The 14,065-nt window shown below is 40.9% G+C and overlaps 1 protein-coding gene across 3 annotated transcripts in view; it reads right to left on the reverse strand.

Moving 5' to 3' along the window:
- Nucleotides 1–1,664: 1,664 nt before the first annotated feature.
- sema3b (sema domain, immunoglobulin domain (Ig), short basic domain, secreted, (semaphorin) 3B) overlaps nt 1,665–14,065 on the reverse strand; it is a 125,097-nt gene continuing 112,696 nt past the window's right edge. For all 3 annotated transcript variants that reach the window (XM_055012798.1, XM_055012799.1, XM_023285483.3), the window contains 7 exons: nt 12,532–12,751; nt 12,355–12,446; nt 10,588–10,629; nt 10,045–10,202; nt 9,887–9,942; nt 7,580–7,719; nt 1,665–5,926 (listed from right to left, as the gene is read on the reverse strand). In XM_055012798.1, coding sequence (XP_054868773.1) covers nt 5,414–5,926; nt 7,580–7,719; nt 9,887–9,942; nt 10,045–10,202; nt 10,588–10,629; nt 12,355–12,446; nt 12,532–12,751 — 1,221 coding nt within the window. In that variant the 3' untranslated portion in view covers nt 1,665–5,413. The remainder of the gene's footprint in view (nt 5,927–7,579; nt 7,720–9,886; nt 9,943–10,044; nt 10,203–10,587; nt 10,630–12,354; nt 12,447–12,531; nt 12,752–14,065) is intronic.

Genomic DNA, 14,065 nt, shown 5'->3' on the forward strand with positions numbered 1-14,065 from the left:
GGGGGAGTCAGAGCGACGGGTCAGCCGCGGTACAGCGCCCCCTGGAGCAGGAAGGGCTAAGGGCCTTGCTCAAGGGCCCAACAGTGGCCACATCGGGGCTTGAACCTCTGACCTTCTGATTAGTAGTCCAGAGACTTAGCCGTTGCGCCACCACTGCCCCTTTAGCAATGCAATTGTTTGTACACATTCCTACGTGTGTTATTTATAAGGCACAAAATATAAATGCCACATGTAATATTTCACTAAATTCTATCCATTAAGTTTTTGTTGCTCCAGCAAGAATAAAATCTGAATTTACTAAGCAGCTGGTACCTTGGTGTTCTTTTAATTCCATTCCACTTACTGACACACTTTCCCCATGAGACGTATTTATGGATAAAACCACATGAAATAGAAATATTCAAGGAAAGCCCCTGTACAATTTCACTTAAACACAGAACTTTACTTTGTTCCTACTGTGACTCATTCTTGCTTTTCTTTAGTTTATCCCAGGAGAGTCAAACTCATCCTAGTCCAGGTTCCACATTCAGTCTGATCTCCAGTGGATCGGACCAGAAAAACCACAGCATAACAACCTATAAATAACCACAACTCCTAATGGTTCCTTTGTTTCAGTGCAGAAATGTTCACATTTAAGGAATTATCATTTTCTAAACATCAAGAACAACCTGTAGTATTTTACTTTATGATTAAAATGACAAAAGAAGTCAGACAAAAGACAAAAAAACAACAAAAATAAAAAATCTTACAAAAATGAGACACAAAATGACATAAAAATGAGACAAACGACACAAAACAACACTATAAGACAAAAAATTAAACAAAAAAGTTAGAAAACCACAAAAAATGGACAAACAACACAAGACAAAAAATGACAAAAAGCGAGAGCGATTAAAAAAACAAGCGAGACAAAAGAAAACAAAACGACAAATGACACACAAAACAACGAATAAAGCAAAACACAAAATGACAAAAATAAGACAAAAAACACAAGCTAGACAAAAAGGAAGTACAAAACGACAAAAACATGAGTCAAACGACAAAAGTCAGACAAAAAACAAAAACAAGACAAAATATTACAAAAATGAGACACAAAATGACAAAAAGAGGCAAACGACATGAAAAAAGACAAAAGAAGTGACAAAAAATTAAAGAGACATTAGAAAGTGACTAAAAAATGAACAATGAACAAGTACTTTATGATCGAAACGACAAAAGTCAGACAAAAAAGACAAAAAAATCCAACAAAAACGAAAAATCTTACAAAAATGAGAAACAAAATGAGAAAGCGACAAAAAATTAAAAAACGAGACAAAAAATGACAAAAACATGACACAAAATGACAAAAAATGAGACAAACGACACAAAATAAGACAAAAAAGAGGCAAAAAGTTAGAAAGTAACAAAAAAAGAACAAAGAACAATCTAGTATTTTACTTTCTTATCCAAACAACTTGTCATGGTCTAGAAATTATTTTAAATTTCTAGTTTTACTAATTTACAATCTGCAGTTAATGTCTTCTCTGGAATTTTTCCACTTTGAAGCCCGGATTGGACCCTCTGGAGGACCGCTTTTGGCCCACGGGCCTCATGTTGGACACCCCTGGTCTATCCCATAAGTTGAAGAACTGGCGGTCGTCCATTGAACAAAGACAACCAGCAAATCATGAAGTAACTGCATATTTTTATTGTGTTAATCAAAAACAATCTGACATGACGTTTCACAAAGAGCTGGGAGGATTCCAGTGCTGACGCTGGCCGTCCACCTGCTCTACACACCACCTGTACCGCTAAATACACAGCTCTGCTTTCCCCCAAACCCACACCTCTCACACACTCACACACTCACACACTCACACGCACACACACACACACACACCTCTCACACTCACTCACACACACACACGCACACACACAGCCTCTCCCACTGAGCGGGTGCGTCACATGGCTGGGATACAACAACTGGAGACCGTTCAACAACGAACACTCTGACTGGAAGAGTTTCACCGTTGTACAAAAAAACATGGAGGATGAGTCCTTTTTCAGCAGAACATGAATGATACAAAGCTACATTTATAAGAAAAATAAAAATCCACCACAACATATCAGCTTATCTTTGCACATAAATACATAGGAATAATAATAATAATAATAATATTCAACATTGTGCTTTCTTTCTTTCTTTCTTTCTTTCTCTCACTCCACCACTCCACTGTCGAACGCGTTAGCCGTTAGCCACTAACATAGGGTCATACAACTTCAAGCACAAAACAGCAGCCGGCTTAAAAGGGACGCTCACAGTTTGACGTCACTACCAAGAAGAAAACTTTCATTTCGTGGAATGAAAGTCAACGTCTAAACTCGACTAGCTCTTGTTTACGTGCAGGAATCGGTGCATATGTGCATCCTACTTTTTCATTAGCCCCCAGAGGGAGAGTCTGTTTTTCGCATATCCCAATTGGATCAACAATGATGCGGCATCCCTGGAGCAAGAAGGGTTAATCGCCTTGCCAAAAGCCCGAGAGCGGCCGCATGGGGGTTTGAACCTCTGACCTTCGGCTCAGGAGTCCAGAACTTACCCATCGCCCCGCTGCAGCTAAAATCAGTTCAGATTTGGATCGTTTTCCTGGACGTGGCGTCAAAATGCAGTGTCCCTTCTACAGGCATCAGTCAGTTCAGTTCAGTTTAAACAGTTAATTACATCTCTATAAAGAAGGTATATAAATAACAACGACAATGATTCCATACATCTAAAATCCACTCACAGGTCTAGTTTCTGCTGCAACACAAACCAGACCAGAAGCTCATCATAAAAATCATATCTCATGATTGCAAAATCAACATTTTTCTATCTTACAAGGCCAGTTTGCTATCTTCCATGTGGATATATTAAAGTATCATACCACAGTTTGGGTTCTGTACACACAACGGACACTAGGGGGCAGGCTACACACACCATGATAGCACCAGACACCAACAAACAAGTCTACAGATAATACAGAGAAAGATCCAGACTAAGACCTGGAGAAGGAAGACCTTATAGTCCATTACATAGAGACATCGTTAAGCAGCAGGAGTTGATATCAGTGACTGCAGAAGTGATTAAAACAGTGTCTGGTGGGTTTATCTCTTCTTTTTTTTTTTTGCAAACAGTGGAAATGCATTGTGGGTAACGCAGAGGAGCAGCTTTCTGCAGCGAGTGAGGAATCTGCTCGTTTATCTGCATATCAAATTATCACAAACGACATCTGCAGGAACAGTGTAAAAGAAAGGAAGTACCGCTTAGAATAGAAAAAACAATAAACTCATAGTTTCACTCATAAATATCATGCTAATATATAAACCGATCTGTAGCCCAGGAACATGTCATTATTCCTGCTTCTCACCCAGAAACCACTGTGTTCGGGATTTTTCCTGACCCGTTTTAGTGTGAAAATGTGGAAAAAATATATATTTTAACAGTGAAACTTCTGATGTCCACATTTTCAAACTTTAAATTCACAAAACCTGCAGGAAGAAAATTCCAATAATTCCTTAAAAGTTTCCCTTAAAAGTTTTATTTTAAAAAATCCCCCAATTTTGGCAAAAAATTCTCTTTAAATATTCTCAAAAAATGAGTAAAAATCTTCCAAAAAAATCCTAAAAATATCTAGTGATTCCATATATATCAGTAAAACTTCTAATATTTTCTTTAAGAACATTCACAAAAAAACCAACCAAAATCCAGCGATTTTTTTTGTGTGAATGTTCTTAAAGAAACTTTTTTTAAAACTTTTTTTTGTTTGTTTTTTAACAAAAAAAATGTTCAAAAATTTCCCCAAAATGTTGAAAATGTTCGGGAAATTTTTAAGATTTTTTTAAGGATTTTTTGGGGGAAGATTTTTACTCATTTTTTGAAAATATTTACAAGAATTCAAATAAATTCAGAGAATTATTTTTTTTTTTAAATAAAACTTTTAAGGTATTATTGGAATTTTCTTCCTGAAGGTTTTGCAAATTTAAAGTTTGAAAATGTGGGAAAAAAATCTATTTTCACAGTCAAACTTCTGACAACATTTTTGGGAAATTTCTGAAATTTTTTTGTTGGAAAGAAAATGTTTCTTTAAGAATATTCACAAAAAAAATCAACCAAAATCCAGTGAAACATTAGAAGATTCACTGATATATAATGGAATCACTTTAGATATTTTTAGAATTTTTTGTTTGGGAGATTTTTGTTTTTAAATAAAACTTTTAAGGGAAACTTTTAAAGAATTATTGGAATTTTCTTCTTGAAGGTTTTGCAAATTTTCTGAAATTTGGGGAATTTTTTGCTGAATTTTTGGATTTATTTCAGACAAGGAAACAGCATTTTTTGGTAAATGAAGACGGCAGGAGGGTTAAAGTTAACGCACAAAACATTGTACACGGAAAATCTAAAGCAACTTTTAGGGTGAGGTTTTGGATGATTCTTCTGAGATTATTTGTTTTTGTAAAAGATGCCTCATCATTCAGGCTTGTAGTTGCTTTCTGGGATGCATTTTTTTTTGTACACGAGTTCTGTAAACATCTCATCTTCCTCTTAGTGGTTTGGACCAGTGAACCAGCAGAATCCTATCTGGCCACCAGCATTGTTTTGTACTGTGTGTGGTTTATGTTGCTGTGACATGCCTCGATGTGCCGAAGGAAACTTACAATATAATAAAACCAGTTGTGCGACATGCTGATTGCCTCCACAGGCCGTCCAAAGCTGCTGACGTCTCTATCTGCTGCCTGATATGCCCACAAAACCTGTGAAAAGTGAAGATAGTGGAAATATGTGCACTAAAAGCACCACAGGGTCGATTAAAAGCTTCTGTCTGCATGCTTGTGCATTTAAATCGTGTTTCCAGTAGCTTTTTCTTTATTCCAGTTGTCGTGTCACTCCGCTTTCTTCCCACCAAATCCATCGTTTTTCAAAACCACCAGGAAAGAAAAGTGAGAAGTAGAGTTCATCCTAAACTGTATCTGAGTGGAGAGAGTTAGTGAGCATACTGAGATCCACCAGGTAAAGATGTGGTCGTATTCCATATCCGGTCAGTGTTAAAGGGAATGTCAGGTGGGTTATTTCCCGACACATAAAGGCGGGTTTTCTCCACGTGTCTGCTGGTACGCTCGACTATTCTAGAGGAACGGTGTAAAGGGATCGTGCAGATTCGACTTTCGGCAGCACATGCAGGGCTGGCCGGAGGGTCGGGGCTGGGTTCCATATAGAGTGGGCATCCATAGATAATATACACAATAGAGGAGGTGTTGTGAGTGTGTGTTTCATGTGTGTGTTTCTGTATGCATGAACACCTCCAGGAGTTCTTGGTCTCAGTTTCTTTCCACCCTCCTTTCTTTTTCTTGGATCAGTCTTTCTGGTCTCCCTCTACGTCGTTCTTCCTCCTCGTCGTTACTCTCCTGCACTGCGAGGTGCCCGAGGGTTCGGTTTCCCGTCGTGGGTCCGGCGGTTTCTCCCTTTCCTGATCTCCTGGAGGTGTTTCCACTTCTTGTTGGCCGGGCGGACGGCGGGACCCAGAGGCGGGATGTCCTTTCCCGCGGCAGGAAAACTCTTATCCCCCTGGTCGCCGCCGGCGTTCTTGCGTGCCCAAACCTGCTCACAAATCTGGTCGACCGTGCTGAGGTTGGGGTGGTCCACCAGCTGCATGAAGTCCCGGTACCAGAGCTTCTGACTGGTCGTCGGGGGGCCGCTTCCGCTGCGGGGGTCTAATCGGACGGAGGCATCGGAGGGCAGGTTGGAGACGGAGGATGACGTTGAAGGTACAACCTCCAGGGTGATGCCCAGTAAGGTCTGGGTGAAGCCATGCTCCATGGCGTGGCACTGGTAGACGCCCACATCCCTCTTCAGGACTCGACGAATCAGAAGACCTCGGTCCGTCTGGAGGATGCGGTCGTCTAGACGAACCTGGAAATCACAAAAATGATCAAATAAAGAAAAGCAGCTCAGCAACATGTACGGTTTCATCTCATTCAATCAGACTTTATTTATACAACCTTTCATACAAACACAAAGTACGAACAACCTCGCTGAATGTTTGTTCTGACTTTATGACTAATGAAAAAGCCGTGAAGACCAGAAGACCTTGTAGTGACTCTGTCTGCTAAGGGCCAGTGATGATCAGGCAGCTTTGTCAAACATGTAGTCAAAAATCAATTCTGGATTAAAACCTAGAGTCTTCAAAAAGCTTTCAAGAAAGAGTCTTTCAGCAGTCTCCAGAGTCTGGTGTGAATAAAGTTTATTCAATACAGGCTGTAAGAACAAACATGAGCAAAATCTAGATGTTTTAACTGACTACACAAATCGTTACATTGTCTATACCTTCTCTGAAACACTCCTCTTCCGTTCTGGAAGCTACAACCCATTGTCTGAAGATAAACATGAAGTGATTGTATCAAAAGTTAGACCACCTCCTCTTTTTTATTTCTGCTCGGTTTGCATTATTTCTGCTTGGCTCAGCATGACGTTGGTTTCAACTCACGAGTTCAGACGCAGCGAGGGCATGAACTTCCTCTCTCATGTCTTAAATGGACTTCATAGGCTTCTGTTGGGTTGCTGCTTTCCACAGGATTATTCAGTGAATTCATAACTTCAGTTGACTCATTAGGTCTCCCAATCTTATATTTGTTAGCTCTTAAATTTGATTCACATGTCCTGTTGGTCTAGTTTTATCATTTGTTCAATCCTAAAATGCCACAACAACCTGAGGGTTCCAAAGGGCTCATGACATAAAAGCAAATCAGATAAATACAACCTGACCATTAAGAACTTTAAAATCCAATAAAAGGATCTTAAAATGAACTCTAAAAGCAACAGAGATTTTAAAATTCCTCTAACATGACCTCTCCTTCTGGTCTCAGTTAGTACTTGTGCTGCCGAGTTTAGAAGTAGTCAGAGAGGAATTGGAGTCTTTTCAGATAGGAGAACATTACAACAGTCAATCCTGCATGTAATGAAAAGAATTTATTAGTGTCTCTACGTTAGTTTTAGAGAGGACTGGTCATACTCTGGTGATGTTTTTTAAGTGACAAAAAGATATGCTTTAGCATCAGTTTTATGAGTTTAACACAAAGAAATCTGGAACAAACAGAAAATAATTGGATTAAAGCGATCCATCATGTTTGGCTGTTTTGAAACCCTTATAATAAGACTGTAATATAATAAGATAAGACTGTTAATCCAGAAGAATATTCTTGTTAAAATGACATAAGAAATGCAGTGCCTTAAAAGTAAAAAAAGCAATAATATATAAGTACAGCACAATACTGAAATACAATGAGTAAGAAGTAGCAATAATGATGTAATACTGAAAGTAAAATGGAGTGGACTGGAGTGAAATTTGAACTTCTGATGATGAAGATATGGATCCAACTCTTACAGTATGATGTCTTTACTGTGCCTTTAAGAACACAGTAACTTGGATTTGTCTTCTTTACAAATGTCCTCTGAGATAAATTGTTCATTGTAGTCATAAGACCCATTTTTCTGACTATTTCTAACCAGAAGTTGAAGGATAGATTCTTGTTTTCCATCTTTCTCCATCATCTACCATCTTCTCACCTCTTCTCGTGGGTTCTGCGGATGTTTCTGGAAGGTCCAGGTGACTCTGGCCTGGAGGGATTTGGGAATACACTCCAAGAAAGTGCTGCTTCCCTCGACTCCGTAGAGCTTCCTCTCTGCAACGCGGTGCTTGTGGTGGTCTGCAGGGGGCAGCAGAGACTCAGATATTACAGGTGGATTCAGGATATCCATCCATCCATTATCTATACACTGCTTAATCCTCACTAGGGTCATGGGGGGGCTGGAGTCTATCCCAGCTGACTCAGGTGAAGGCAGGGGACACCCTAGACAGGTCACCAGTCTGTCACAGGGCTACATACAGAGACAAACAATCACTCTCACATTCACACCTACGGGCAATTTAGAATGATCAATTAACCTCAGCATATTTTTGGACTGTGGGAGGAAGCCGGAGTACCCGGAGAAAACCCACGCATGCACAGGGAGAACATGCAAACTCCATGCAGAAAGATCCCGGGAAAGCCGGGACGCGAACCAGGGACCTTCTTGCTGCAAGGCGAAAGTGCTAACCACTACGCCACTGTGCAGCCCGGATTCAGGATATTTGCTCTCTAATAACAACACAGAACCAGACAAGAGTGGGAATGCCAGAAAATGGAAGGACAGGTGGGAATAATGTACAAAGGTCTGGAGGGAAAGGAGATATAAAAGAAAAGGCAAGAAAGAGAAGAAAACGACTGGAGAAAGAAAGTATGGACTGGAAAGACGGGGTGTAGTGGGACGGATAACAGCTGATGTCTGATTCAGAAACTAAGGCTTATTTTGAAGCAGCTTTCTTGACCTATAATGTACAAATTCTAAAAATGCATGTTTTCTTGTGACGCCAATGCACAAGACTATAAAAAAACACTGCGAACCACATTACTTCTAAGCACAAAAAAGTCTTAGCAAACACTAAATGTAGCTGCTGATGGATGAATTCACAACTATCTCACTATGATGGTGTCTGGTGTTAGTATTTATCGGTCCTTAAGGCAGGAGAGTCCAACTCATTCCAGTTTAGGTTCCACATTCATCCAGTGTGATCTCCAGTGGACCAGACCAGTAAAACCACAGCAGAATAACCTAGAAATAACCACAACTCCTCATTATGATCACACCTATCTGGAACTGAACAATATAGTATTTACCTTTATGATCAAATGACAAAAGTCAGACCAAGACAAAAAAAAAAACAAAACACCAAAAACACAAAATATTACAGAAACGAGACACAAAACGACACACAAAACGACAAAAACGAGGAAAAAATATGAAACAAACGACTCGAAACAAAACAAAGAGACAAAATTTGAAAAAAAGTTCCAAAGCAACAAAAAATGGGCAAACAACATAAGCGAGACAAAAAAAAAACATGACAAAAATGATGCACAAAAGAACAAATAAAGCAAAACACAAAATGACAAAAATGAGACACAAAACGACAAAAGAACAAAGAACAATCTAGTATTTTACTTTATGATCCAAACAACTTGTCATGGTCTAGAAATGATTTTAAATTTATAGTTTTACTAATTTACAATCTGCAGTTAATGTCTTCTCTGGAATTTTTACACTTTGAGGACTGCTTTTGGCCCGCGGGCCTCATGTTGGACACCCCTGCCTTAAGGGATTTGATTGGAACATTTGGTTGCATGTCGTACTTTGATCTTCAAACAAGGACTTTTATCGTCTCTACCTCTTAAATTCTTTTCCTGCTTTTGCTCACATTTACAGCTTAGAAAAATCAGCTCCCCTGTTTCTGCTGCTGAGTTTGGCTGATTTTCCTTCTTAACTTCCATAAAGTGCACAGATTACTGCTGAAACAACGCCGTCCTCACTGCCAAACGGCCCCTGATCAGCACTTTGGGGCAGCGCCAGTCTCATCACAGACAATTACTTTGACCTTGGTGGGTTTTACACAACGTTCTCGCATGCCACATGATGTAATCTCATTACCCGGCAGCTCCTTCGGTTTGAGCGATTAGCCTGATTCGGTTATGTAGCAGCAGACAGATAGCAGCAGAATGGAGGTATTGTGGTCTGAGAGGACGGAGGTCAGCGGTGGGGAGGGAGGGAGGTGGACATTCAGGAGTTCTTGATATGAGGATTGTGAGATATCAGATGCCAAGACTCAGACTGAGGCTTTGTTCTGATTATTTAATTATTCAGATGCAGCAGTCGGCCGACAAAAGCAATTAGAGCCAACAGAGTCTGCATGTTTGATTTTTAACCACCAGGGCTAACAATAGTTTCCTCACACGTCTAGAAATGTCTTTCACAGATGTCATAGCGGTAGAGTTTTACCTCCGGAGCAAAGGGTGTTGGGGTCTCCGTTCCTGACATCCTGGCGACGGAAACGTCTGTAAAGAGTTTTAGTGGCGGATTAGTAACTTTTAGAGGATTGGATTGCAGTTTTCAAGATGTTTCCCAGTAAAAAGTGGACGTTTATGTGTGTGTCAGACCTCTTTGTGTTGGGCAGGTAGCGGGTGCAGGACGTCCCGTCCCAGGCGCAGTACGGGTCTCTGGCCAGGCAGCACTCGGCGCAGGCTTTGCCGTAGACGCTGCAGCGGTGGAGGGGGACCTGGGCGAGGCCGTGGTCGGAGCCCACGTACAGCTGTTGCTGTGAAAACACAAAGAGGGAAGAGAAATGTTAGAGAAGAGGCTCTCTGGAATGTGTTTTACCTGCCATAAATCTAACCATCCAGATTTCTGTGACAGTTTTAGGAATTTATGATGCCTTCAGGTGACTTCTGATTTACTGCAGCGGTTTGGGGATCTTAATAGACTGAGTCTCTGCAGATAAACTCAGCTGTGATCCAGATTTGGGATCAAACTTCTGTTGTTCTAGAACTGAAAATGACGCCAAGAAGCATTATTTAAAATTCCCTGATTAAAATATGGAATATTGAGGCTCTGTTTTGAAAGATAGCATCTCCTTCCATGTGCAAAATCATGTGTAGTGTTTCATTCCGTGTGCAAAATCATGTGTAGCGTGTCAAACTTACCCGTTTTGAGGAGATCTGCATGTTGATGATGGATGAGGCATCCTGGAGAGCAAAAGACAAACAGCAAATTAATCAACGTGCTATATACAGACGTGGCCAAAGGAATCGTTTTCATCACCCCTCCATTCAAGAAAAGCATTTTAACGAGGTCAGCTTGTATCTTTATCTGGAGTTTTCCTTCTTTTTCCACTCGTCAGAGTATCTTTGTGTCTTTCCAGGAACATCAGGCTGCTGGGAGACAATCCAGAAGTCTTTACTTTGACCGAGTAAGCAGCCGTCTTTAGTTCTTTCTCACGATCAATGTAGAGCTCAGTATGATAACAAAAAGCAGCACAGCTAGCTCTTTTCTCTGATAGAAGACAATAATCAGCTCAAAATACCACTGCAGTTTGACTTTCTCACCACAATTTCCAGCATATTCCAGGTGATTTTAGACGATCTTTATAGAATAAGCAAGAATTCAGTTCTTTACACTGTCAGGACTGCTCCTGCAGGCCGTAGGTAGAACTCTTCTCTCTCCCTCCTTTCTTTTTGTCTCTCAGGTGTGTTCCTTCCAGAGGCTGCAGTGACAGGTGTGGCTAATCTAATCAGCTTCAGCAGAATAGGAGGAGGTGGAGCGACACCAATCAGAAGTCAGCCTACTGCAATAAGACTGGCCTCCACTCACCATGCTTTGTCGGACCGTGAAGAATCTGGTCAGTTTCTGCTCAGCTCTAGTTGTTACCTCTTACCAAGTGACCCTGGTAACCTGTGTCTATCCTCTTTCTCCTAGTCTGGGTTCCATCCATCCATGTTCACCTGCTCCCCTCTCATCTGGATCACAGACCGTCTGACCATCACATTCCTGCAGTTCCTGACGCACTCCTGGATCCGAAACCTCAGAGCAGCCACATTCTCCACTCTCCTCCCTGGCACTCACCTGGCATCACCTCCATCAAACTCCATTCCCATCCATTGGAACACTACAGCCTCTGGAACATCACCCCTGCCTCAGTCCTCTGCACCGTCTGCCCACTCCACCCCCCTAGTCAGTAAGCTTTCCTGACTATCCCGATAACGTAGTTGATCACTGTTAGAGTAATTTTGTAGCTTGTATTCCGGATCTCCTTCCTAGTGATAATTCCTGGGTTTCTGTAAGATGCATATCTGGTCAGCTGTTTGAAATCAGTAGTTAGTTCATTGAATGCTTATTTGTTTATTGTGGACAAACTCATCTGGATAATTATTTGTATTCTCACCGTCCTGCCTGGGTGATACCTTACGTGGGTGGTTGTTTTCTGTTCAGGATCTAAGCTTTATTCCTGGTAAAAAGTCTCGGCTGCTTAGTCGCAGCTTTTCTGCATCATCTTCTTTGTAGACTTCCGTGCGCTTCTGTAGTTCTTGTTCTTGTGTAGTATCTTAGTAGCTAGTATGGCGCCACTTCCTGAGTTTTGTTATTGTCGCTTGAGTAGCGTCACTTCCTGTGAGAATCCTTGTAGCTAACGTAATCTGTAAAATAAAAGGTTTTGTTTGAATCTGATTCGCCTCCATCCGTTTCCTGCATCTGAGCCTCAGTCAATCCGTAACATACACAGATTCTATTAAACTAAAGGCCTGCAGGTATGAATGACAGAAGAGCTTTAATGTCATATTTTTCATCAGGTTATGAGGGTACTCAGGGTTTTTTGGCCATAATGCATTCGATATATTTGCATTAAAGATTAAAAAGTTCTAATTCACAGGTAATCTGACAGATAAACAGCCCAAGTATTATCATAGTATTCCTACTTTGAAGACCTCCAGCTCCTCCAGTAGAAGTTCCTCCATGTTGTTCCAGCTCTCTCTGGGGACGTTGATCACCTTCAGAACTGTCCCTTTGTCTGAAACAACAAGCGCACAACATCTTCAGTGTGTAATTTCTTCATATTTATGGTTAAATGATGAGAAGCCGGGTGAATCCCTGACCTGTGCCGATGAACATGACGTCGTACTGTCCGTCGGCAGCGCTCACTCTGTCCACAGCGATCTGGGTGAAGCTGTAGTCCACGTTGGTTCTGACGAAGACGGGTCTGCGGCTCATCGGGTAGACCGGGTTGTACATCAGAGGGTGGTGGCGGGCGAACTGGATCACGTCGTCTGGGAAACCCTTGGTGGACTCGAAGCTGCCGAACGTCTTGCTGGGACACTAAAGGAGACGACAAAGTTCTAAATCAAAGCTGGGTTTTTGGTTCCAGGAATACTAATGAATTTAAAACACTAAAACTCAGTAAATGCTGATGGAAATCCCACTGAAGTGACTTTTTCTCTTGGAATTTTATAAACGTAATCATATTTAATGGTGGAAGTCAATTAGCTGGATTATTAGAAGACTTTACAGCTCTCAGTCCCCAGAGATTCTTTACCAAACAGGGACTCATTTGCTCCATAAAAATGAAATTTGCTTTTTCTTTGTGCATTTAAACTGGAATAAAATGTCTGAGTCATCAGTTTATCAGCTGGATCCACAAAGGTCCAGCAGAGGGCTGGTTATGGTGTGATTTAGTCCAGGTCAGAGTCCAGCCTCTTTATGTAATTAAAATTCCTGTCCTGGATTTTCTGGATACTGAAATGTACATTAGTGTCAGGAGGCATCTCTGCTTTAAAAGATATCTATAATTCACAGCCTTTTCATGCAGTTTGATTGTTTTTTTTGCGTCTTAAATCTGCTTTACACTCAGTTCTACATCCAGTTTTACTTGTAAGTGTGACAGCTGTGATTGGCTCGGCTAATTTTCCACCCGCTGAGGTGACGGTGGCGTGACGGAGGTTTAATTACTATTCCTCGGTCGTACAATGGGGATTGTTCTGCTGGGGCAGTAAGCCTGAAGCTCTGCAGAACAAATCCTGCTGACGCTTTGCTTGTGCTCTGAGCAGAACGTAAGAAGCATCGTAAGCAGGTATTGATCAGAGGATTGTTGGGAGGTTTTGGAAGAAAATATTGAGCTCTGCTAAGAACTAAAGGACTAATATCAGGGATATCATGACATCAATGCATGTAGTAGATTTCTATAGCTCTGTGCTGAGAATAGAAAGAAAAATATGAGAATAAAAAACTTAAGATGTGTTTGTAGAAACTGCAGCAAACCCCCAGAGTTAACGTACGTCACTACTAGTGATGACTGAAGTTCACCAGAGAGCCTGAAAGGCATTTTATCTTCACAGAAATTCCCCTATGCTCTTAATCAGCCAGAAACTGTAAAAACTGACGATCTGTTTCATCTGCGAACTTCATCAAATCAAAGCTTAAAATTGTAATTTGTCACGATCATTTTATTCTGCATGTCTGACTTAAAAATATGCTAAAAATAAACAGTTTACATCAACCAGATTCTGTAAAAAACTAAAAATCTGTGCTCCTTAGTGCAGCTGTGAAACCGTCAGCTAATGAACTGGAATCAACAGACACATAAGGAGAATCCAGGAACATCGTAACATAAGAGTTAGCTACAAATATACGAGT

This window comes from Amphiprion ocellaris, chromosome 8, assembly GCF_022539595.1.
Source record: "Amphiprion ocellaris isolate individual 3 ecotype Okinawa chromosome 8, ASM2253959v1, whole genome shotgun sequence".
NCBI classification, from domain to species: Eukaryota; Metazoa; Chordata; class Actinopteri; family Pomacentridae; genus Amphiprion; species Amphiprion ocellaris.